Here is a 24,617-nt window from a genome sequence, read left to right as displayed (position 1 = left end):
CTCTCCTCAACCCCCGCTTCCTGCACGGCCGGTCCCCTGCCCCCGGCCACTCGCCTGCCCTCCTGGTCCGGGCTCGCTCTCCCGTCCCCGCAGGGGGAAGCCCTCCCGGGGAGGCCGAGGCCGAGGGCAGAGCGGAGGCCCGAGGGCTGGCGGTGGGGCAGAGCCCTGAGGGAAGGCTGCAGCCTGGCGCAGGCTTCAATTAACCAGCCCTGCAAGGCGGCTGCGAGCAATGGAGATCCCACGCGCTCCTGGGCTTGCCCAAGAGAAGACCGCAATGAACCTGGACGCTCTGTTCCAACACATACAGCGCTCGGAGAAGCAGGCGGAGGAGAAGAGGCGCCTCATACACCAAGGTCAGCCCCACCGGCCGCCATCTTGCGCGCCCGGCGGCGGCGCCGACCGCCCGGCTTGGCCTCTCCGTTCCCTGGAGGAGCCTAAGGGGGAGCGAGGCCGTCCCGCCGCGTCGGTGTTTGGAGGGGTATCACGCGGCGATCATAATCGGCGACAGCTAGGCAGGCGGCCAGGCTGGCTGCTGCTTGCCAACGGCACGTTTTCGAAAGTACGTAACTTTTACAAACCGATCCCACGTGCTTACAGCTTCTTGTTGTGTTGCAGTTAAATTCGACATAAACAGAAGTTACGAAAAAATTAACCAAATAAAAGAAGAGCTGAGCAATGCAAAAATAAAATTAGAAAACAAGGTAAGCTGGCAACGTTTATAGAATATATAATAATGACACACAGTATTTTTACAAGTATACGATCTGTACTTTTCTATGAGTAAGTTCATAAACACTTCCAAGAAGTATTCATCTCCTGAGTACCTCAGCGTTTAACAATTTTACAACACGCATTTCTGTAGTGATCGTTATCAGCACGTCCATGGGCTTCGCATGAAAAAAAGTCCTGTCAGTGACTTTCCTCTCTCGCAGACCTCACTGCTGAGGCTGAGCCCTGGGCATGTGCAAGGACCCGCTCACCTCAGTGGCAGGAACATTTCCAAACGTCAGCTCCAAAGTCCCTAATCACTGAACACAGCACTCTCACGTATGCAAGTCGTACCTGGTCCCCAGAAAGAGCTCGGTAGGGAGCAGATCGCCACTGTTAGCTCAGTCCGTCCACGAAAAACGGACACCAGAAGTCAGCTGCAGGACAAATTAACCGTTTCGGTACAGTCTGAGCAGCCTTGACGTAACAGTCTTGGAGCCTGGTGCAGCATTTTCTTTTTTTAACGTGCACATTCATTCAGAGGCCTGGAAATCATTCCTTCATCGTCCACTCCAACTCATTAAAAGCTTTATTTGTTTCACAGAAAATATATGAAAACATTCCCAGCGTTTACTTCCCTGGATCTAGAGTCATACATCAAAATCGTCTGGTGAGCCTATGCTCACGGTTATGCTAGGCCTAAGAGTTTCATTAGTGATACTAAAGATAGGAAAGTTTCTAAGTCTACTTAGAGTTTTTAAGATCTTATTATGCTTTCCCTTTAACCAAACAGCAATCTGATTTTTAGATTACGCTTCCAAGCAACTGCAAGCTTTTTCAGCATTAATACTTGTTGCTGCAAATGATTTTAAAAATTCATTCACTTGTGCCTGAAAATGAAGTCTAAATATCATCCCTTGTGCTCTTAAGTATCCGCACTGGCAGAATGTGAATGCTCAATAGGAAAGCATATGGAGCCTCCTCTGAAGTTGGCACTGATGTGTCCTATTACTTAAATAGACATCTACAAGAACACTTGGAGAACTGCCTCAGCTCATTAAGAAAATAAATGTTTGGGGGATGAATGTCATTCTCCCACAAACAGGCTATTCTGTCTTTTGTTAAAAACTATATACAATATATAATACGCATCAGCATCACTGTGATGGGGTCAGAAGAAAAGAGAGAAGTCATTTACAATATTTACTAGTTGCAAATTGAGTCTATAATCTTGCAAGTAGTTATTCACAAGCTTACATTTATGCATGCCATAATCACAGGGCCCAGCAGAGCTTTAGAATAGTAACTGTTATTTAGCCAACACAAATTGTATTTGGGTGGTATTTGTTAGGTAAAGTCCTTTGTAGTCTGCTCATAAATTAATTTATGAACACCACAATTTTATTTGTATACTGCTAATTTGTTATTGATTCACTGTGATTTATAATCAAGGTTTATGTGGTAGGTATAAATGGTCCCAAGAGTAGAGCCATTATTGTAAATGACTAACGGGAAGAACTGAAGAACCATTCCTAATTAAATCTTGTGTGCCCTTCCCACCAGAATTAATAATATTCTTACTGGTGTCCACAAAAATATTTTTTACTTGCCTGTTTAGTCTGACATTGACTGATTTATAAAAAGGAAATGATATAGAAAATAAAAAGAATGCAAAAATGCATTTCAATCAGATTGTCTTTAGGTTTAAAGCTTCAATATAGTTACTGATACTAAATTATTTAAAGTAATTTATTGTCCACTACTGGAATTAATATTTATTATTTGCATTTTAACTACCATGCACTTTTATGGTAGTTAATATAATTCAAATCATATTAAAAAAGGATGTTCAACTAAATTCCTGCACCAAATACCTGCACATCTTCTCTATAAGCATATATACCCACACATATGCATGCAGAGAGGCTTATTGCTGAGCAAGCAAGATGAGTCTGAGTTCAAAAGTGTTCTGTCATCTATTTCACAGAGACTGCCTGTGGTCAATCAAAGGTTCCCAGGAAATGCTATTTTTTCCCTGTGTTCAGTAAAATCAAGTAGCATGTAATTAGAATCTGAATTATAGCATTTTGTCTTTCATGGCTCAATGATTTCTTCAAGAAAATCTGTTGCAAATGCATAGATTATATAGGCACTGTATGGATGAAGAAACGACACTGTGGCTAGTTATGTTCAGCAATATAAATTTAGTGGAATAAGACCACCTACTCTCTTTGAATTAGTATGTAAAATAAATATTTTTGAGGCAAGCACCTCCTTGACAATCTGCCTGTCAGACATATCAGGGACAACGAAAAAATCTGATTCCTTCCTTTCCAACTCTCTTATTCTAGTTTCGTCACATCTGACTCCTCTGTCCTCCTCCTTTTTGATCAGATATACTTCATCTGTACCCTCTCCAAAGTCATCTATATTATTTACAGATCTTTTGTTTTTTGCCTTTGTAATATCCTTACTAATTGGTCTTTTCTCCTTCTGCAAACACAAACAGTCATGTATCACCCTGACCCTTCGGTTTATTTCCTGATACCTACTCTGTGCCTTTATGGTCTGCGGGCAATTGTGCTGCTAACTTTGGTTTCCCTACTCATTGTTCTGATTATTAGAGTTTGAATTGTTCTCTTGACCTCCTCTTCTCCACTACATCAGATGAATATTTCTCATCCTTTAGGACTCTTCAACAATTAGCTGTTTCCTATTTACCTGCTGTTATAATTTATCCCACCATATATCTTCATTTAGGTTAAATAATGATATAGTAGATATATTGGAAAACTAAGAGGTATTTTTCAGAAAATTTTGAAAATGCAATGGTTGAACAGCATAAACTACTCTTTAAAACAATTAAAACTAAAAAATAAAACTATATGCAACGTAGCAGCTTGGGTTTATTTGTGGTCTATGGTCAAATTGTTTTCAGCCCATGAGCAATCTTTCCACGCTTCCTTGGCTGAGAATTCCAGAAATTGCACTCAGAAAAAATGAGCATATCTCTCCCTCCTTCAGCTACACAATACTAGTATTGCAGAGTTGATGACATATACAGCCATTCAGATAACCTCTTTCACAACAGTGAACTTGGAAGTCTGACCCTCTGATGTTATTGTCTGGTTTAGTATGTGATGAGCTGGACCATTGGATGGAGGACACTGTATTATGTTGCGTATGAGATTCAACGTGATCCCTTTTTTCCCTATTTTAACCTGAAAATATTTCTTCTAAATTGGAGAAAGTTTAGAATGCCCTTTCAGAGAGACTGACTGGCACTAAATCTGGCTTTTAAAGAGAGGATACTTCTCCAAATTTTTATGGAATACTGGAAGCTAATGAGGGGAAAAAAAGAACTATTATGTTTTTGCTAGTCCAGCAGCTATGCTAGCTGTTTTAACTAGATAAAAATCCTGTTGTCCAATATCAAAATATATGAACCAAGAAAACAATATCCTCATTATAAAACCTTTTTTTTTTCCTCTTGAAAGGTTCAGCATCTTTCTGAAAAACTCTTCTACTTAGAACTTCTGAAGAAACGTGAAGACATCTTAGAAAAACAGAAAGCTGAATTTACTACTCAAAAGAGCGTTCTTCTTAAAATCTTGGTATGTTTCCAGCTACAATATTCAGATGATTCATCTCTACTAAACTGCACGAGTGTAGTCAGCTTTAAAATTTGAAAATATGAAAGAATTCATGTTATAAATCTCAACAATCAAATTATTTTTTGGCTCTAGCATATTTAACAATATAAATGTAAATATATTCTCACTTTTAATTTAATCCATGATTTTCAGTAATGTGTACTCCAGATTACCGACAGAGATGATTTAACATTCTTAACTTTAATTTCTAATGTCTGCTGTTAAATGACTGAACTCCAATTCTCATATATTATTTACTTGTAAAAGAAAAGTAAAAAAAGAAACCTTAAATTGGATTGCATCATCCACAATAAAACATATGCAAAGGATCCAAGGAAGATCTCATGAAGGTCAGCACCACATTTTAGGAAACCTGAGATTTCACACAGCCTTTTTAATGTTAGCATTAACTACACCTATCGAGAATTGCCTAGGCCACTTCTTAAAAGCGAGCTCTTCACAACATATACAGACGACAGGCTTGCCAGTTCACTCTTACGCTAACCTGCACCTGAATATTGCCTTCCTCTTCCTTAATTGTGGATCTTTGGATCTTTAGATACTAAGCAAGGCCATAGAAGAACTGTCTGCACTGCATATGTGTTAGTACTTCAAATCAGCAGAGCTGAATTTTGCACGTTCAGCATGTTTCACCTGGATTACTCCTAACATTTATGCAGATGTCCTTATAATTAAGTAATATTCCTTCAGCATCCAAAGTATTCTCAATCCTAAAAATAAGAAGAAAGAAAGAAGAAGAAATAATGCAAATATCATAGTAATATTATTTCCTTGTAACAGCAAAATTGCTGGCATCTGATGAAATGTAAATTTTCTTCTAGTTATAACCAGTTAGGTTTAATGTGTACATTATCGTTTCTTTCTTCTTGTATATAGAGTCATTTCTTTTTATTTCATTCAACAATCAGTTAACATTTTTAAAAGGAGTTTAATATTGTCCTTGTCTTTAGCATATTTTTTCCAGAAAATAAAACAGTGACTCCCTATCACATACAGTTTTCTTGGGAGTTATCAAGAGAGTTATACTGCATCTGCATTCTGCAGAGGAATAAACAACACCTCTATTTAATTTAAAAGCAATCTAAAAAAGAGTGGCTGTATTATGCTACTGATTTGAAACAGAACTTTCTATGAATTTCACTAAAGACTGGAACTTAAAAACTGCTGGTGCAAGGTCTATAATATAATTAAGCCATTTTTTAAATGTTTGCATATAAGGAATATACCCATTTACCTCGTCAGAAAAGCAAGGTTAAAACAGCAAACTAAATGATAGTTGTAGACCTTCTTCATGTTATCGTATGTCAGGAAAAGTAAATATATTGTTTTTATAAAGTGTAAGGGTAAACAACGACAGTGTGTTTCAGCGTGCCTCTCTTTTTCCACCTGAACATTTAATCTGTCCCTTATTTTTCCAGACAGATGCAAAGAGAAAAATGACTGAAGAAGAAGATAATTTTACTAGGGAGCTAACAGAGTTTAACAATGAATATGGACTAACAAGTAATAGAGATCTTCTGATTAAAAAAAAAGTCAAGATTGAAATAAATGATTTAGAGAATGAGGCAGCTCTCTTAAAAAGTGGTAAGTCTTACACTGAAGGATTTTATCTTAGATTACCAGAGAATACAAATCGGTAAAATAAAGCTCTGCAAAACATTACTTTTAAAACAACTTCTTGTCTGGACACTCTTAGCACCAAACTGAAAGAGTGATCTGACCTACCACAGATCGTACTACCATAATTAGCCTCTTATACACCTCACCCTCTTCAGTCCTTTCTGACAATGAGTGTTAGGAGAAGAAGCAGACCTACAAAAGGTGCTTCCAGTGTCTGATATTACAGTCAGCACAGAGATGCACTGCCATACATAATGTACCACATTAGGTTTGCAATGATTATACTTACTTACGGTTAACTTATGTAAGTGTCCTTAGCTTCAGTAAGCACTGTATACACAGATATCATGTAGGACTGGTCTTTTACAGCCACTGCATAACATTATCTTTGAGTGAAGAACCAGAATACGAGATTTCTCAGAACAGAGAGTCAGACTGAAAAGCAGTCATATAGCAAGGAAATAGGGTTGTCATGGATCGCAAGCTGAACGTGAGTCAATGATATCAGAAAGCCAACAACATACTGAGATGCATAAACATAATTCTAACCTCTAAAACAAGCAAAATAATCCTTTGCTTTATTTAGGGCAGTTAAGCTCTTAGCTGGAGTACTGTGCATCCAGTTTTGGATTCTGCACTTCAAGACTGGTGTGAACCAGCTGGAGAGCAGTGAGAATGATCAGAGATCTAGAGGACATGACGAGGAAAAATGGAGAGAATTGGGACTACTCAATCTATGGAGGAAAACACTGATGGAAGATTGATATCAGTCCTCAGATCTCTAAAAGGCTTCTGTAAAAAGGAAAGCAATATATTCTCCACACTCGTAGTGAACTGAATGAAAAGTAACAGGCATAAACTGCAGGAAGAGAGTGTCAGGCTAGCTATTTGAGAAATCTTTCTAACAGTAAGAACAGTGAACAAAGGAAGCAGATTGCCATAGGAAACTGTAGAGTCTCCATTACTGAAGGCCTTTAAGAACAGGTTAGACAAGCATCTGTCAGAAATGACAGAGGTATAGCTGATCCTGCCTTCAGGAGGAGGAATGTACTAGATGACCCCTCAAAGTCCTTTCCAGTCTTATGGTTCTATGATTCATCAAATACCAGCACTTTGTATTCCTTGGCTGCTGATGCAAAGTGACTGAAATACAACTGCCTATTTGAGTTTATACTTAATAGTACTCTCATTTCTATTTGATGTGGCTCTGATTCTGATCTGCAAATGAAAAAACAGTCTGTATTTGGTAACGAATGTTATATTTAACAATGAATTTATTTTGATATGATTACATATTCAGACAAATCTGATCAGTCAGATAGTCTCTCTGAGGTTAGATCAGTAGGACGTAAAAGGTGACTAACGTCCTTTTTTGGGTTTGGTTGCTGTCTTGCTTCCATCCTTTTTAAATTGCAACTCTTTTTGAGGTACAGGTTGTCTGGTTTTGTGTCTGCTGCAGTCCTGAGCACACTAGCAGCAGTAAAGAGAAAATGATTAATAACTAAAAACAAGTTACAGTATGTGACATCAACCAGTTGTGAGGGAAACAATCACAATTAACTCCAGATGCTGTCAACATTTTGGTTCAGAAGTCCGTAACACTAAACAAAATATGGGGTTATTTTTAGTCCTGCTGAAAGGTATTTGTTCGTCACCTATAAAATAAGTCATCTGTCTTTATAGCTGAAGTAAATCTAAAGCAAAACACTCATAATTATTTTTATGTTCAGTCAACAAAACTGTCAAACATCCTAATAAACATAAAAAAAATTTCATAGTAATAAATGTATTATAGGACATATATGATATATAATTTCCTGTGTACTAGGTTTTATACAGGTAATTTTAGTTTTATATTTAATGTTCTTTCTGAGTAGCTGAAGATGGGTAAAAGTAGTTAAGAATATTTAAAATTATATCATGAAAACTGAAACTGTAATGCATTTTAATTTAGAAGATAATTATTTTTTCTTAGAAATGGAGTCAATGGAACATAAAAATGTTCAGTTAAATGCACTCCAGCTGCAGAAGAATGAATTAAAGCAGGATTTATTTGCTCTCCAGAGCAAACTCAAAGGTATTTGTGTGTCTGATAATCACCTGTGTGTTTGTTATGATATTACTTATGATTTGACAAATGCATTTGAAAAATCTTTTCTGTCAAGTTATTTTTATCAGGGAAGTAGAGCAAGCCATAGAAATAAGATTTGTATATATTTTTACATTATGTAGCAGATCATTTTAAAATATGGCTATAACAAATATTGAATTCTGATATTCATATTGAGTGTCACTGATACTGAGGTATATATAGATTTGTTGAATCGCAACCTGTAAATATGAAAAAGGAGTTACTACTTTTGCTGGTAAGATATGTATTTAAATGAGGAATTTAGTATTTAAAAGTGAACTTAAAACCAGCATAAATATTTTTTAAAAACTATTAATCTACAATTAAAGAATATCACTGAATTCAAATATTCAAGAAGCCACATGTTTGGAGCAGATAAAGACAGATTTGACTAAGGAGCTAGACCTCTGTAAATGTGTAAATGACACGTCATAGTAAGTGAGCTTGGAGAGAGATGTTCAGAAATTGTTTTGGAAAAAGTATGAAATTGTTAGAAACACTGCAATGTTTATACCAATTACAATACAAGTGTCTCTCATTCTGGTGCTTTTACCCTCCAAAGAGTTTTCACAGCAAAAAGTTTTAAAAGATAAATTCAGAAAATATAGGATGCCTTGGAATACATATGACTAAAACGTATTTCTAAGGTCATTGTTATTTTATCTTTAGATCTTGAAAAAGTAATCAAGGAGGCTAAAGGAATTACAAAAGATTTAGAAGCAGAAAAGGTCCAAGTCACTGAAAAACCTCAGACTGATCCTGAATGTTTAAGGTAACAGGGTCATTTCAGTAAGTTCTTAAGTCACGTTTTAGAACTATAATTATAGCTTAGTGGCAATACCTGTTTTACCTTTCCTGTACAATATAAGGGAACAGACTGGTAATGATTCATTAGGTGTTAGTTTGTTCAAATGTGACATTTACGTTTTCCCCATACACAAAAGTATGCAATCTTCTTCAGCAAGAAATCTTTCAATGCAAAAAACTGTACCCAAAAGTTACCATCTTTTTTCTATTTTATGGTATTCTCTCTGAAGGTGTCTGTGAATATTTAAAACTGTTTAACAGACAATGTAAATGAACTCCTTCTAGAAGACCTGGCCCGAAATACTCTCTAAAATAAACTTTCAGGGAAAACACAACTTTTTTTAACATCACATTTTTTCCCATACATTTCTGAGTTCTTGACTAAAATAAATAAATATAAGGTTTTTTTTCTGAACTCTTTAAATAAAAAAATAGAATTTTGCAGGGAACTCAGAGTATTTTTCTGAAAGATGATTTGTTAAAGGCCCATTTTTAGCTGAATACTCATTTTTGAAAGAAAATGCCCTATTAATAACTCTCTTCAACTCCTTATATGGTGTTGAGACATGGCCAAAACTCCCTCAACATAAAAATTAATTAGCTTACAATTCTGCATACAATAGCAAAAACTTTGCATTCAATATATACATAGAGGACACTGTAAATATTAATAGCAGCTGTAGTTCTGCAGTACAGCCTGTTATAATTCACTTTTACGTTATTCATTCCATCGTGATATATTAGATTTTCTGAAGCATGAAGTTGTCATCTTCCTTCTAAAAAACACACTTTCCTTGGAGTAGCTTACTGCCATAATACCACTTAATATTCAAATTGGCGTAATTAGTTTTCTATAACTAGTTTCCTGCGTATAAGATACAGAATTAGCAAACATTAGATTACTTTAGATCCCCTGCTCTGCTACTGATTCACAACAAGACCATAGGGGAATCATTAATTCCATGTATGTATGTCTCTCTAACTAGGGAAATTAACTCACAGATCTGTGGAACTATACTTTGTGTCTGGGTAGAAGACACGGCAGTGGATAAAATATATTAAATTATCTTAACCACAAAACCAGCAAGCTTCATTCATAGGCAAAGCAAGTATGATAAGATTTCTTAATTCATAAAATACATCATTTTATGGTCAGGGTAAGCTTATATTATTAATAGTTGCATATAGTGCCCGTGGATAAAAAGCGCTACTACTGCTATTACTACAATCACAAACAGCAAGTGCTCATTAATATGCAGTAATACATTGAATTAAGTTTATTTATATTAATATGTTTTTTCATTTCACATACTGGAAAAAAATTAGGATAGTTGCCTAAATCATATTTTTATCTTGCACTTGCTTTTGATCTCTTGTATACATGCAAAAGCACAATGATTTATAGATATAAATAGCTCTCAACAAGCTAGCGTAGATGCTAGAAGCAATTTAGCTATGTTATTGCAGTTTTGTGTCAGCACAATTCTGCTTTTCAATACAGTTTAGCAAGCTGGGGGAGCTCCACATTAGCATAGGTACCACACTTCCAGTATCATCCTCATTTGCCTGCCTCTGTATATCATTGCAGTATACACCTCTTTTATTTTATTTTTTTACAAAACCTGCTCATCACTTCTTGGTTTCGGCATCTGAATTAAGAGAAAGACAACTACTGAATTAAGAGTATTAAGGGAATTTAAAGTATTATTTGCTGTTAATAGCACATTTGGGGTCAGAAGAGAGTGAAAAAAAAACTAATTAAGTAACTACAAGTTGCACCTTAGGTTATGTTATCTTGAACTCTGCTGACTTGATCATCTAACAAATGATACAAAGGAAGAAAGGAGCAAAAATTAAATCATAACATTACTCAGTCATTAATTATTAAACTATCTTTGATTGCTTTGCTTTCTGTTCTAAAGCTGCATATCCAACAAAGAATATGACTTCTTGACCTTCAAAATGACAAGCTATTTTACATCAAACAGCTTTTAACATTAAATGAGGGAGATGTAACATCAATACAGTTCATTCAAAACTGACTCAGCAGGAAAATAAATTTGCTTATAGATTAGTCAGGATCTTGATAAAAGCTAGATATTTCAGCTATTATCTAAATAACGAGGAAAATGCCATTAACATTTCTTCTCTGAAACTACTTTATTACAGATTCTTAGAAAACATTAATAAAGCAAATGACAACAATAATGCTATGTCTCAGTTCAGTTTTGAAGTTTAAATAGTATATTTGGCTTGTGGAATATTTCAATGTTGCCTATAATCTAAACCTCTTTTCACTGCTACTATTATACTCTTTTGAGAAAATTTATTATTATCTTCCAAGAAAAACAAAATGTCAATTTTATCCTACTGTTGCTTCTGTATGCTTTTCAATGGAAATATTTTACAAACAAGTTGTTGTCTTGTATACATAAAATACCTACTGAAATATAATTTTAGGTCCCGATCCCAAGCTGGAACCATAAAAACATTTTGTATTAGCTTGCCCATGCTTTTACTAAAGTCAAAGGGCCACGGCTGACTGGCATTATGTTTGTATTTTACAACCAAGTCAGATCAAGCAAATTTGACCAAAGCAATAAAGTCTTCCAATCTTATTTGCATATTAGTTGTAAAAGGCTGAACAAGGATGTTCAAATGTAAGACCGTTTGTGAATGGGGCAGGTAATTTGGTGACAGCGGACACAGATAAATCTAAGGTATTCAGTGCCTTCTTTACTTCAGTCTTCACCAGCAAGGTCTCCCAGGCCTCTGTGCAGTGCATGAAATTTGAATCAGAAACTACTCAAGTGACCTGGACCCATACAAGTCTGTGAGACCAGACGGGCTGCACCCAAGACTGCTGAGAGAATTGGGCAATGTCCTTGCAAGGCTGCTGGATGCTGGTAACAAGTGGAGTACTGCAGGGGTCTATCCTGGGTCCCGTCCTGCGTTAACATCTTTATCAATGACCTGGAGGAGGTGACTGAGTGCTTATTCATCACGTTTTCAGACTACACCAAACCGGATCAGCTGATATACTCCAGAGCAGGATTGCCATCCAGAGGGACCTAAACAGGCTGGAGGAATGGGTCAACAAGAACCTGATAAAGTTCAGCAAGGACAAATGCAAAGTCCTGCACCTTGCAATGATACAGGCTAGGGAGCAGCTCTACTGAAAAGAACCTGCAGATCTTGGTAGACACTAAGCTGAACATGGGCAAACAGTGTGCCCTGGCAGCAAAGAAAGTCAATGGCAACCTGGGCAATATGGACAGGACCATAAAAAATAGATTGAAAGAGTGATTATCCCCTTCTACTCGGCACATTAGACCTCCTCATCTAGACTACTGTGTGGACGGTGTTTTGCACCACCCTCCCTCCCCCCAATATAAAAAAAATACAGAGAAGGGGGAGTGAGTTCAGCAAAGGATCAAGATGGTCAGGGGCTGGACTGCTTGCCCTATAAGGAGAGGCTGAGGAAACAGGGCTTGTTCAGCCTAGAGAAGAGAAGGCTTGTGGGGGAGCTAGTAAGCTCCCAGTACCAACAAGGAGGTCATCAAGAAGATGGACCAGGATGTCCACAGTGGTGCATGGTGGGAAGAAAAGAAGCAAAAAGCGTTAAGTTGAAACAAGAGAGGTTCAGGCTGACTTTAAGGAAGACAATTTTCAGCATAAGGACAGTCTTGCAGTAGAAAAGGTTGCCCAAAGAGGTTGCACAGTCTTCATCATTGGATGTTGCCAAGACTTGACTGCATAAAGACCCCAATAATCTGGTCTGACCTCATAGCCAACCCTGCTTTGAGCAGGAGATTGGAGTAGATGACCTTCTGATGTCCCTTTCAACCTGAGTTATCCTACGCACCTATTATCATTGTGGCTTGCACAAAGCAGAGAAAATGGCGCATAGACCAATGCATATGCATTGGTTTGTGTTCACAATGCTTAGAGGTAGCGTTCTCTGCACACTGCACAGCATTTCGTCAGATACCTCCTCTCATCCCTTTGTGGTGTCTCTGTGACCTTAGGATACATTTTCTAGTATATACACATGCTTTCCATTCAAAACGCCTGAAATACTGAAAGGAATTACGTCCACCTGAACACAGTGATGTTTCAAGAGCGCAAGCATGTATGTTGCATGCCCTGCAATGTGGCAGAAGTACTGGAGGGACTATGGCTGTTGCAGCAGAGGAAATTCTGACACAATCCCCATGCTGATAGTCTTTCTGGGGCAGATTCTTGAGTGAATTAATCTGTCCAGCGCTCCGGGTGCCTTCTCAAAGGGAACCTGGGAGCAAAGAAGCATTCACGCAATCTCAGTGAGAACAGCTATGGTATCAGGCAGCTGGAGTGAAAGAAAAAAATCCTTCTGACCATCTGCAGACACCTTTGGCGCTTGTAAATGAAGGACATTTTGTAGCCAAAGTGACAACAAATACAATCTTAGGCATACTAGCATATGTTTTAATATGAGTCAGTTTTGGTCATGTTAAATCAGTCTGAATGGATGTACTCTGTTTGAAAAACAACCATTTTTTTAGGCTAAGACAAGGCTTTGCTAGAATGTAAGCTCTTTTCCCGTACAGAATCTATTGCAGGAATATCATTTTAGCTTTTACTGAAAATTGTATTTAGTATACATTATTCAGAGAAAGATATTTTAACACAATACAGGCAATGTGAATCAAAATATGTGTATTTTTTCAATGAAAAAAGCACAAAATATGATTCTCTCATTTTTTAACGAGCAGGGAACCACACCACTTTGTACCAAGGTAAAATTACCAATGATTTGAATGCTTCCTTAGAGCAAACATGAGAGACAGTTAGCATCAATAACCTGATATATGTAGCTCCCAGGCCAACTTCTAAGTCTGCTATTGTATCACATACCTAGTCCTAGCTTAAAAATCAATACCAAAAATAGCTGGCAAGGCAAGAATCTTCATTATAATTAAGTATATATCTTCAAGTAAATTGCATTTCAGCTGAAGTATGTAGCCAGCTAATTCAAATTACAGCCATTCATCTTTGATCTGAGAAAAATACCCTGTAACATACCTACACATTCATAAAATTTCTCCCAAATCCATCAAAGACTTACAAAAGGTCATGAGATGCACGCATTGGTAATTCGAACAGCTGTTGGTGCTGCAGTTACAGGCATGTTCTAATACATACCAGCTACAAGAAAAAGCTAACTAAAACTTGAGTGTTAAGAACTGATATAGTTATAGTTAAGGGGTAAAATTAAAATGCAATACCATTTGGATTTTTTTGAGTGTGTACTTTTCCAAAAAGTGCCAAATTTGGAGGAAAACAGATTATCATTTATGTTGTCTTTTTGTGAGATTTGACAGCACTGAAAGACACACTTTTTCAAGTGCAGCATTTTAATGGACCATCAAGCCTAGAAGGAATGTTTCTGACAAAACACTGCCAAATATATGATTTTATAAACTAGGATAATTCATATGAGCAGTAATGACTAAACTGTGGTAGAAATAAACTTCATGACAAAAGATGGTAAAGGTCTTAAGGCAGTGACTTGTTAAACTACTCCAGCTAGGCCCAAGGAATCAGGTCTATCAGCATCCTCAGAACTCAGGCAGCTGAAATTCCTTGAGGTCACGGGGTGTTCTACCTTCTTGTTGGTTTGGTAAAACCACTACCTACAGTATCACTAATGGCAGAAAACACATTACATGATTGTTGCTGCTATAATTTGCCTATGGCTGTCTTCTGAACTTTCAAAATTTCATGTCTACTATCTTTTAGATTAAATTATCATATACTATAAATGACTGATCTAACTTCTGCACATAATAACCTCTAGCACAACTGCAAATGTTCTGAATCCCTCAGTGTTTGACAACTTTTTTTTGTTTTGTTTAAGACCAACCTGCACAAAAGTATTTCTTCCACAACTGTTCACTCCCTTCTTCAAAAAAACTACAGTTTTCACAAATTCATGATAAGCTATAGTGCATTTTATTTCAAAAGATTCCCCGCTTTTATATTTTCATTTAGAATACTGTTCTTCAGGGTTTTTTTTAAACGATACACCAGACCTTTGCTTTCAAGTGATGTCCTAAGTAAGTGAGTGGGATATACCTACTCCTGGATATCCAGGCTCGTATATTCAGTGGTTGAAAGAAGTTGAGTTATTTTATTTTCTGAAGAAACATAGTGTTCCATCGAAAATTATACTCTTATGAGACATGCCATTTCAAATTTTTCAAGTGCAAACTTCAGTATTAGGTTTTTTTGTACTGAACTAAATTCTAATTTACCTTAATTTATCATTGAACAGAATGATAATGAATTAGACTTTCAGTATTCCTTAAACTTTTTCTACTCTTTCTGAAACTTTTTCACAGAATGCTAAGAAGTTACTGAGCATGAAAAGAAAAATTAAAACATTACAATTCTGCTGTTTTGTTCACTGTTACTTTTCAGTAACTAGTGAAATTCTGAAAAGCTAAAGAGAGAGGGGGAAAAAAAGAATAGGAAAATAAGACTCTCTAAGTCAATCATAACATTTAAAAGAGAAGTAAATATTCAAAGTTAAAACAATCTGAATCCCCTGAACACTCACGAAAAATCTGGACGTATTTAAAATCTGTAAAACAAGAACTATTTTATGTTTTCAATACATTTTCTTTTATAAATGATTTTCAGTCATTCAGAAAAGTTTTGAGGCTTCTGTTGATGTTGCCATCTTGATTATTAATGTTAGAGGCTGTTCTGCATGGTCTTGTCAACTTCCTTTGTGCACTTCTTGACAGCATAATGTTGGTTCTTACTGACTTAAACCTGAAATGGTTTTGCTTCAATATTACTGAATATCATCAGTTATAAAATGCTATAAACAAAGCAATGGAGTCAGAATATTAATTACATTGCATGCATACAGGTTTCTATTTTTTCTACTTTCTTTCTCTCTCTCCAAGACTCTGTGTACCCTGTGCCTCAGTGCAGGCACCATGGACATCATAAGTCTCATGGTACCAGTGCATAATTCAGAGAAATCTTTAAGAAAAGAGGGCCTTTTCAGAAGAGATCTGCCATTAAAATCAAAAGCCTTATTTTAATCATCTGTTCTTTCAAACTCAAACACAAAAAATAAAGGGATCAGCTCTTTTGAGACACATTTCCCTGGCAGATAGCATCACTTAAGTGGTACAACACAGGAGTCAGGCCAGGCCTTTAACCGATACTGGTAAATTCCTAGCTGTGGCATTTGACTCTATATTATATTCTTTGTAATTACTTACTATATTAATTATTTTTCTTCTTTCACACTTTAATTTTATATTTTATGTTGCCTTACATAAAGCAACCTAGGAATAATTTTAATTAAAGTTTATTTAGACTAACAGTAGACAGTGTCTACCTAAAATTAGTATTTTTCAGTTTTAAAGGTAGACTAAGGATAAATTGTTTCTTTGAAGCCTTAATTTCTGTTCAATTTCAGAAATACGATAGCAGAAGGGAAATGCATGAAGCTAGTTTACTTTGTAAGTGGTTTAATGCTTTGTTTACTTGCCTAATTCATAAAGATATAGTAATACTTCTGATACTTCATAATACAGAAAAAGAAATCCCATTATCAAAATTATGAAGGAATAAATGATGCTTTCTTTCATATAAATCATACAAGAAATATGGCCATTACAGCTGAACAAATATTTCATACTAACTGTAGTCTGCCTGAGGCCATGATTCTGGTGGTTCTGAAAAAAATATCTGCAATTTAATTGTATGTTAAACTTTATAAGCAGGAAATATCAGTCTCTGGAGTAATATATGTGATTCAAAATTAGGTTTTTAATGACAATCTGCTCATTGATATTTGAAGCTTTTCTTCTTAATAGTAGTGCCCAGTGGAACTATTACAGTTTGAATTTTGTTATAATAGGTTTCCCTTATAAATTGCATTATGGATTTATAAAACGTAGATCAACACCAACTAATGATATCTTTCTTTGGTAACCCAACTGACTGGCTAGACAGAGAATGTGCAAATGTCATCCATTTGGACTTCAGTAAAGTATTTGATATTATCTCAGTGGGAAATAGTGGGAAACTGTTAGTTAACCTGGAGAAGACTGGTGTTAAAAATATTGAGTATGGAAATGACTAATGGTGACAATAGTAATAGAGCTAAAAAGGAAAGTGTTGAGCTGGAAGGTAACTACAGTCACAGCTGATCTTTCTTAATTTTTTAAATAATGACTTTGGTACAGAATGTGTGTTGAGATAATACTATGAAAGAATGGAAGAACTCTAGTCCTTGTAAACTAAAGTAACTAAAAGAGATTAAAAATATAACTATACAAAGTGCAAGTCCATGCATTTGAGTACAACTGAGGATTAGGTGCCTGGAAGCAAAGAAGAGAGACCTTAGCACGCTATCTTGTCAAAAGATAACTATAAACTAGTAAATATACTGTAACTAGTAAATACATATAAACTAGTAAATATAACTGCGGAAAAGGTAAAAGCAAGAGGTGTTTCCAACAGACACCAGTGAAATATAGCATTTCATGTCAAGGACACTTCATTTGCAATACTGTGTACAAATCTCTCAACTATTTTGAAAAAAAAAGATGCACTCAACCTGCAAGAGGTGAGGGGAATGAAGACCCCGTCTTAGAGAAGGAGGTAAGGACATGTCTACATCCTTCCTAGGTCTGAGAAAATGATACAGTCCTCATGAAGCAAAGCAGAACAGTACAGAGGTGGGATACAGATTAGTACAGTAATAGGATAGCATTATCTGAGGATAATACACTTGGATTGCAATCTACATTTTCCTGTGCAAGTAGAAAAATCAAAACATTTGGACTAGAAGGATCACCCAAATATTATTTTCCCTGCCTTTCAACAGGAATCTTATTGACCCCTAGATACACGTTTCAGTTTTGAGATCTGTGATGCTTGTACATTTCTCCTTTTCCTGGTAACCTCTTCTTACACAGTCTGTTCTGTCTGAATAGTCTGTTCCTGTGATAAGTGGTGTGGTTTGCTCTTTACACAAAAGCAAATTTCATCCTAAATGGGCGGTTTAGTTCAATGATGTATTTCAACCTTTCCACACTTCTCCATCTGTAATAATATATTCCTTAAAGCTTTTCTTGTGATGTTTTGGGAATATAAATTAAGACAATACTTCCCAAGACCTAAATATATTTTTCACAGAATCACATAATAATTGAGGCTGGAAGGGACCTCCATAGACCACCTCGCCTACCTGGTCAAAGCAAGGTCAACCAGAGCTGGTTGTTCTGGACAGCGTCCAGTTGTGTTTTGAGTATCTTCAAAGTTGGAGACTCCACAAGCTCTCTAGGCAGCCTGCTCCGGTGTTTGACCATCCTTACAGTAAAAAAGTTTCTTCTTATGTTTAAATGGAATTTATTGTATTTCAGTTTGTGCCCATTGCCTCTTTGTCTGTTCACTGGATACCACTGAGAAGAGTCTGTCTCCATCGTCTTTACACCCTCTTACGAGGCATTTATACACACGGGTAAGATCCCCCTGAGCCTTCCCTCCTCCAGGGTAAACAGTCCAAGCTCTCTCAGCTTCTTCTTTACGTCACATGCTCCCATCCCTTAATCAACTTTGTGGCCCTTTGCTGGATTTGCTCCAGTAGGTCCATGTCTCTCTTTTACTGGGGAACCTAGAACTGGACCCAGCACTCCAGATGTGGCCTCAGCAGTGCTGAGGAGAGGGGAAGGATCACCTTCTCTGATCTTCTGGCAGCGCTGTTCCTAATGCATTTCCTAATGCTGTTCCAGGATGCCATTGGCCTTCTTTTAGAAATAGTTGTCTGATAGCACTCACAAAACACAAACTTTAATCAATGATAATTATGTATTTTACAATTAGCATTTGATCCAGAACAGTAGAAGCTGAAGTTTTCTAATTTTACTAAGGTATTTCTATTTCTTTTGATTTATATTCTGCTCCCATTTTTATATAGCCTAGTACCCTGTTTGTTTTTGTTAATATGTTGCATCTTTTTGCTATCATTTACTATTGCTACTAAATCACTTTCTTAATTTGTTTCTTGTATTTCTGCTCCATCAAGCACATACTTTTATAATTTGTTTGTTCAACTCAAGCGCTTGAGTTTATATTTCGAGATACTGACTTCCATTTAGGACTCATTTTCTCCATTTCTCAATCAGTTTAAAATAGTTTGAAATTTATTGATTTCTTCAGCAATAGCATTCTCTGTATGGTATTGTCAGAAGATTGTAGATACCCAACAAAATCCTGCTGTCACTTTAGAATTACACATTCATTTAGTCCCAGTACTAAATTGAGGCTGGTCTCGTCGCATTAGCTCTACTTCTTCTTGAGATAGTAAACCAAAATCTGCTATACTTTTCTTCGGTTTGAGTCACGTCTTAAAACCTTGATAAATATTTTTCCTGACCTTTCTGATAAAATTCAGGAATAGCAACATACATGCTTTCAGGTTTATAACTATCTTTTTAGGGAACGTCCATGTTTGTATCATAAATTCTAATTCCTGTATATCAGCATGAACATTTCCTTTCCTGTTGTAATATATTCTAATGTTTTCCCTTGTATTTTTGTGAAAAATAAAATGGTAGGCATAAACAAGGCAAAGACAGGAAGGAGAATAAGAGAAAAGCTTCTGCTTGTCTCAGCAAAACGTAACAAAGAAATAGCCTGTGTCTTCTGCAACAATAACTGGTTCCTATCTCTCACTTATTAGGAAAAAAAACCTCTAAAACACATATTCACCCTGTTTTAAAAAAAACCTGTTTCTTCTCTGAGACCTCATTCCTGGAATGCAAGTTTTGGTTACTGGAGCCTTGATCCAGTACTATGAATCTACGGATGATTTTCAGAGAAACCTATATACCAATAACATTATTTTCATTGTAGTCCATTTCAATAATAGCAACATCTATTGATTTCACAATTATTTTTCCTATTTGCCTAGTGCATATACAGCTGAACTGCAAGAAGAGCACATATCAACCACAAATGATGATGACATTTAATAGCTGTACTCATTTCAAAGCTGCAAAATCTATCATCTTCAGTGATCTCCTCCACCTTCATCTATTTCTCACTTCTGGCACTCACAAATAATGGAAAATGCATCATTGATAGCAGAACCCTAGAATACAGAAAACCAGCATACAAAAAAAACTTGATGCTGTTGTCCCTCCTACTTGATTTAAGGCTAGGTTTTGGTATTGTTATTTATCTTAAACAATATTCTTCAAAGGAGCAGTCAAGCCTCCTTTCACAAATCTGGCATTTCAACCCCAGCTATTTATTACAGATCATTAGTTGTGACGCTGTAACTGACTAAAACAGTGCTAATCCAGTGCAACGTCATTTTTGAAAGATGTATTTGTCCTCCAAGAGGCTAAAATGCTAAAACTAAAAGAAAGGGTGTGGGGGGCCAAATTCTAATTTGGTTTTTCAGAGATTTATTTTTTAAGGGATTGCCATTTTGTCATAGTCATAGGGAGGGTGTAATGGCAGAACATGCATCTCTTCCCATTTCTGAAGGTGTTAGAAAACCTACCCTTTATCTAGACCATATAATTCCATGGATAACTGGTTTGCACATCCATTCGGGAAGTGAAATGGATGAGGATGAATATCTATCTTATCTTAGATCTAAAATGAAAAAGCTAAATCTACTTCCAGGTTAAACATTATTTTGAATAGTTCAATTGTCTCACATTCCTTCTGGTAAAACTTCATCACTTATTCAGTAACTCAGGCATGTCTACTGCATTAATTGTGTAGACTGTAACCTAACAGACAGCCCTTGTTTTGTGAGTATAATATTCCTGGCACATACTGTAATTACCTAGCTTCTAAATAAGAAAGGAGGAAGATCTGAAAGCAGAATCAATTGATTAATGCAAAAATTAAACACCACATTTGAATGAATGAATTTTACCACTGCTACCCCACACTATATAAGAAGTGTGCTGCCACCACATTTAAAAGTTTTCTAAAGTATTTTAAATAAAATTAAAAAATCTTTTGGCAGAACTTTACAATTTCAAAGGACATCATCAATAGTAATTACTTCACAATCCCAAGAGACCGATAAGCAAATGTTACTGCTTATCTTCTGGTTGTTTCATCCTTAGCACATACCTAACATGGACTTGTATCATTCTTAGCTGACAATCAGCAAACAGGCTGTGCATCAATTTCACAGCGCAGAAGACAATGAGGGAGCATTTTCTCTGAGAGTAATAGATTATGTCTTTTCCTAAAGTAAATTAAACAAAGTAGGGCTTTTGTTTGTCCTAAATAAATTAGGATTCTAATATCACACTAGCAGAGAACTTATACAGAAAATAAAAAATGAGGAGCCAAGGCAATGAAGTAAATCTAATTTAATCAATGTAACCAAGATCAGAATCTGATCTTAGACCTTGAGATGAACTTCTCTCAGTGAAAAGGGTCTGTAAACTAGCACAGCAAACTTTACTACAGTACAGCGTGTTCTACATTTCTTAAAGTGTAGTTTAAAATTTCCTTTTGTTGGAATACATGTATATATTATGAATTCAGGGTGAACATGTCTGGAAGAAGAGGCATTTCTCCGTCTCTAATACATGCAGACACAGACACACAGACACAGAGACACACAGGGGCGCGCACACACACACACACACACACACACACACACACACACACACACACACACACGTTGGTCAAACTGTTTCCATATTCATGGCATGATATTTACATTTTCCAAAGGAACAACCAAACAAAGCTCAGTTTTATGCTACTATTCTAATACTAGATTGTGACTAGGCTATTTCTGCCTAAGCTATACCTTTTTCTATGATCAAAGCCATTTAGATATCAAATACACATCTTCTTGTGTAGAAAACAAAGTCTACCTGCACTGCGGTAGCTAAAGATGTGTATTATCTATATAGTAGGGTTAATTAATTTATTCTCTATTATAGTATATAAAAGAAAAAACATGGTAGCCACCTCCTCTCTCAACTCAAGTAGAGATAGCATTCTGCTTTAATGCATCAGTTTAGCTATTTAATAAGAAACAGAATATATGCTTTTCTTCCTTTTTGTCAGTCTGTGTACATGACCCACAATATCCACATTGATTCCTGAACCTATATTAAAGGTAGGCAACTTTAGCTTTCTTGTTATGCTTTTCTTTTAACTGACAGGTTTGGAAAGACTCAATATAATCTCATCACCTCGTACACCTGGGGCTCCTAAAAACTCTGGCTTAGATTTCTCTTGTCCTATTGAATATTAATCTAAATCAAAAAAGTGGGTGATGTGTAAAGTTCAGATGTCTACTTTTAGCAGGACTAATGACTTACAGGAGTCCTAAACACTGATATTCCCCTTGAGAACTCTTTTTCTATAAAGGGCTTTTCTCCCAGGTCAGCTGCGGTTTTCTGCTTTTCAAACTCTGTATATTTAACAAACAGTTTCTTTCCTATCCTGCAATGAACTGTGAGCCTGGTTTGTTAGACAGTGTTAAGTAAATTAAGCCCTCTGTGTCTTTGCAGTCTATGGAAATGTTTGGAGAAGAACTGCAGTGTCTCAGGAGCTGCGGTTATTGAGATTCCTTTTGCTAAGAAGATCTCTTTTATTAACTGCTTCCATGCCAAATGTAAAATTAGCAAAGAGATGTTTGTAAATGCTGCTTATGAGCTTGTCTCTGAGAGACAAAAGAAAGTTTTATCCATGCAAGCACTGTTGTTGTGAATATCTCCACCCATTCAGGGAAAACCAAATTGCACACTGTAATTTTCTTTGCAGACCACATCCTTCTGGTCCAAAGGAAACTCCCTGTACAGTGCAGTCTCCATACGTTTGATTTTCTAACAGATTTTAATGTTAAGCTACCAATATTTTGCAACAAAATGTAAACAATACTTTTACAGGTAATAGCTACTGGTGCCACAGGGACTGTCAGACAAACCTGAAAGAATGGAAAAGTCTATGCTCTTGAATGGGAGAGGAGAGTAATGAGAAAATCTGTATATTAGAATTAATCTTCATTGTAGAGAAGTTTGAGAATGCCTGGCTGAGACTGTGGGGAAAGAGACAGCAAGAGCATGGAGAATAATAGGAACAGTGGGGAAAGAACTGCAAAAACAGCAAGGAGAGTCTGTGGAGGGATATGGACCAATGATTACACAAGAACGGCCATACTGGGTCAGGCAGAGGGTCCAACGCATCCCATATTCTGTCTCCATTGATGGTACAAGTGGATGCCCAGAGGAAAACGAGAACAGGATAACCATATGATACTTAGTGAGCATCAACTTTCTAAATCACATGTTTAAATAAGGAAAATGATGACTAATGACAACATCACAATCTAGAAATTTGACTAATACAGCTCTTACTCAAGATATATTTTGTAAAACCTCAGGCATTGCTACCACAACTGCCAGTGATGAATGAAATCTAATGGTATCGCAGGAGAGCAGGATATTGGACTGCCAATTACAAAACTAGCAAACTTAAATTCTGAATATGCAAATATATCAATGGGGGTTTTCTCACATAAGTCAAATTGACCATTGGGACTGAAGTTGAACAACATATTATCTAAATAACAGTTCTCTGAAATCATAATTTATTTATTTTTGGACATAGGCTTAAGAAAGAATTGGAAAATTACAAAGATGATCACTGGGAAAATGTCTGCGAGACTTTTCGAACAGAAATTGAAATTCTGCAAATGGTATGCCATTTTCACTACATATTTAAATGTTTGATAATTTTAGTTTGAAAGGTATCATTTATAATGATTAGTAAAGCTTTTAGATAAGCAATTTTATACTATGTACGCAGCTAAACATCCTAACATGGAAGTGCACCCCCGATTTTCATTTGTTTTATCTTCTTTGGTCCAAATGTCCTGGAATATCATTTCTTATAGAAAAGAGAAGTACAGAAAACAATTTAAAGACACGTTTTTAGCACAATAAAGGCTTAATTGTAGGACTAGCACTAATCATTAGTTTCTTCAAAGCTGCAAAAGATTATGCTGTCAGGAGCTTAATTAATCTTTAACTCCAGCTGTCAGTCAACTGCAAAATGGGAATGTGGAGGCATCCTTTTAATGTAAACATTGTATTTTGTCCATTCACAAACTCTTTATGAAAAGTTATTAAACTGTATTTTTCTCTAAATATCAATCTTAACTTCAAATTTCTTGTTAGTCTGTGTAACAATACAAACAGAAAAAACATTCTGAAGTTCCATTTTCGAAATTAAGGGTTTTGAAATGTTCGTTCCAGAGCCCCTGACTGAGTCGCATGCAATGCAGCTGCCACTAGCATCAGTAACAGAGCAGAAGTCAAGGAAAATTTGCGTTATTGACTTTTATCATCAGTTTAAAATTTCTGCTGGAGGGAATGCATCTTTCTTGTAATTCATCTATTAATTTTATTGTGCTTGTCATTTTCAGAAACAAAAAACAACTTAAAGTTTAAAAACTTCTCTGTAAAGAATACAGTGAACTCATTAGATTTGGTTTTCTATAACTCAATTCCTTTTGTTTTCCAGAAACTATCACAAAAAAAGTCTTCAGGCAACTGAATAATATGTGACATATCATACAGAATGTCATAGAAGCTAGTCTTTGTGTATTTTAAAGA

At 36.2% G+C, this 24,617-nt stretch overlaps 1 protein-coding gene across 1 annotated transcript; it reads left to right on the top strand.

Moving 5' to 3' along the window:
* The first annotated feature begins 274 nt into the window (after nt 1–274).
* On the top strand, nt 275–24,617 carry CCDC172 (coiled-coil domain containing 172). Its single transcript, XM_068951330.1, has 8 exons — nt 275–353; nt 616–701; nt 4,206–4,322; nt 5,801–5,966; nt 7,978–8,079; nt 8,803–8,905; nt 23,611–23,698; nt 24,526–24,617. The coding sequence occupies exons 1-8, from the start codon at nt 275–277 to the stop codon at nt 24,556–24,558; spliced, it is 774 nt and encodes a 257-aa protein (XP_068807431.1). The 3' UTR covers nt 24,559–24,617.

This window comes from Struthio camelus, chromosome 7 (assembly GCF_040807025.1).
Source record: "Struthio camelus isolate bStrCam1 chromosome 7, bStrCam1.hap1, whole genome shotgun sequence".
NCBI lineage: Eukaryota > Metazoa > Chordata > Aves > Struthioniformes > Struthionidae > Struthio > Struthio camelus.
This window is presented reverse-complemented; position numbering and strand designations above follow the sequence as displayed.

What these genes read in the sequence shown, in the direction of transcription:
- CCDC172 (XM_068951330.1), top strand. Translation starts at nt 275, where the DNA reads ATGAACCTGGACGCTCTGTTCCAACACATACAGCGCTCGGAGAAGCAG. An exon ending in TCTCCAGAGCAAACTCAAAG is followed by an intron (nt 8,080 to 8,802) that starts GTATTTGTGTGT and finishes TTTTATCTTTAG; the next exon opens with ATCTTGAAAAAGTAATCAAG. An exon ending in AAATTGAAATTCTGCAAATG is followed by an intron (nt 23,699 to 24,525) that starts GTATGCCATTTT and finishes TTTGTTTTCCAG; the next exon opens with AAACTATCACAAAAAAAGTC.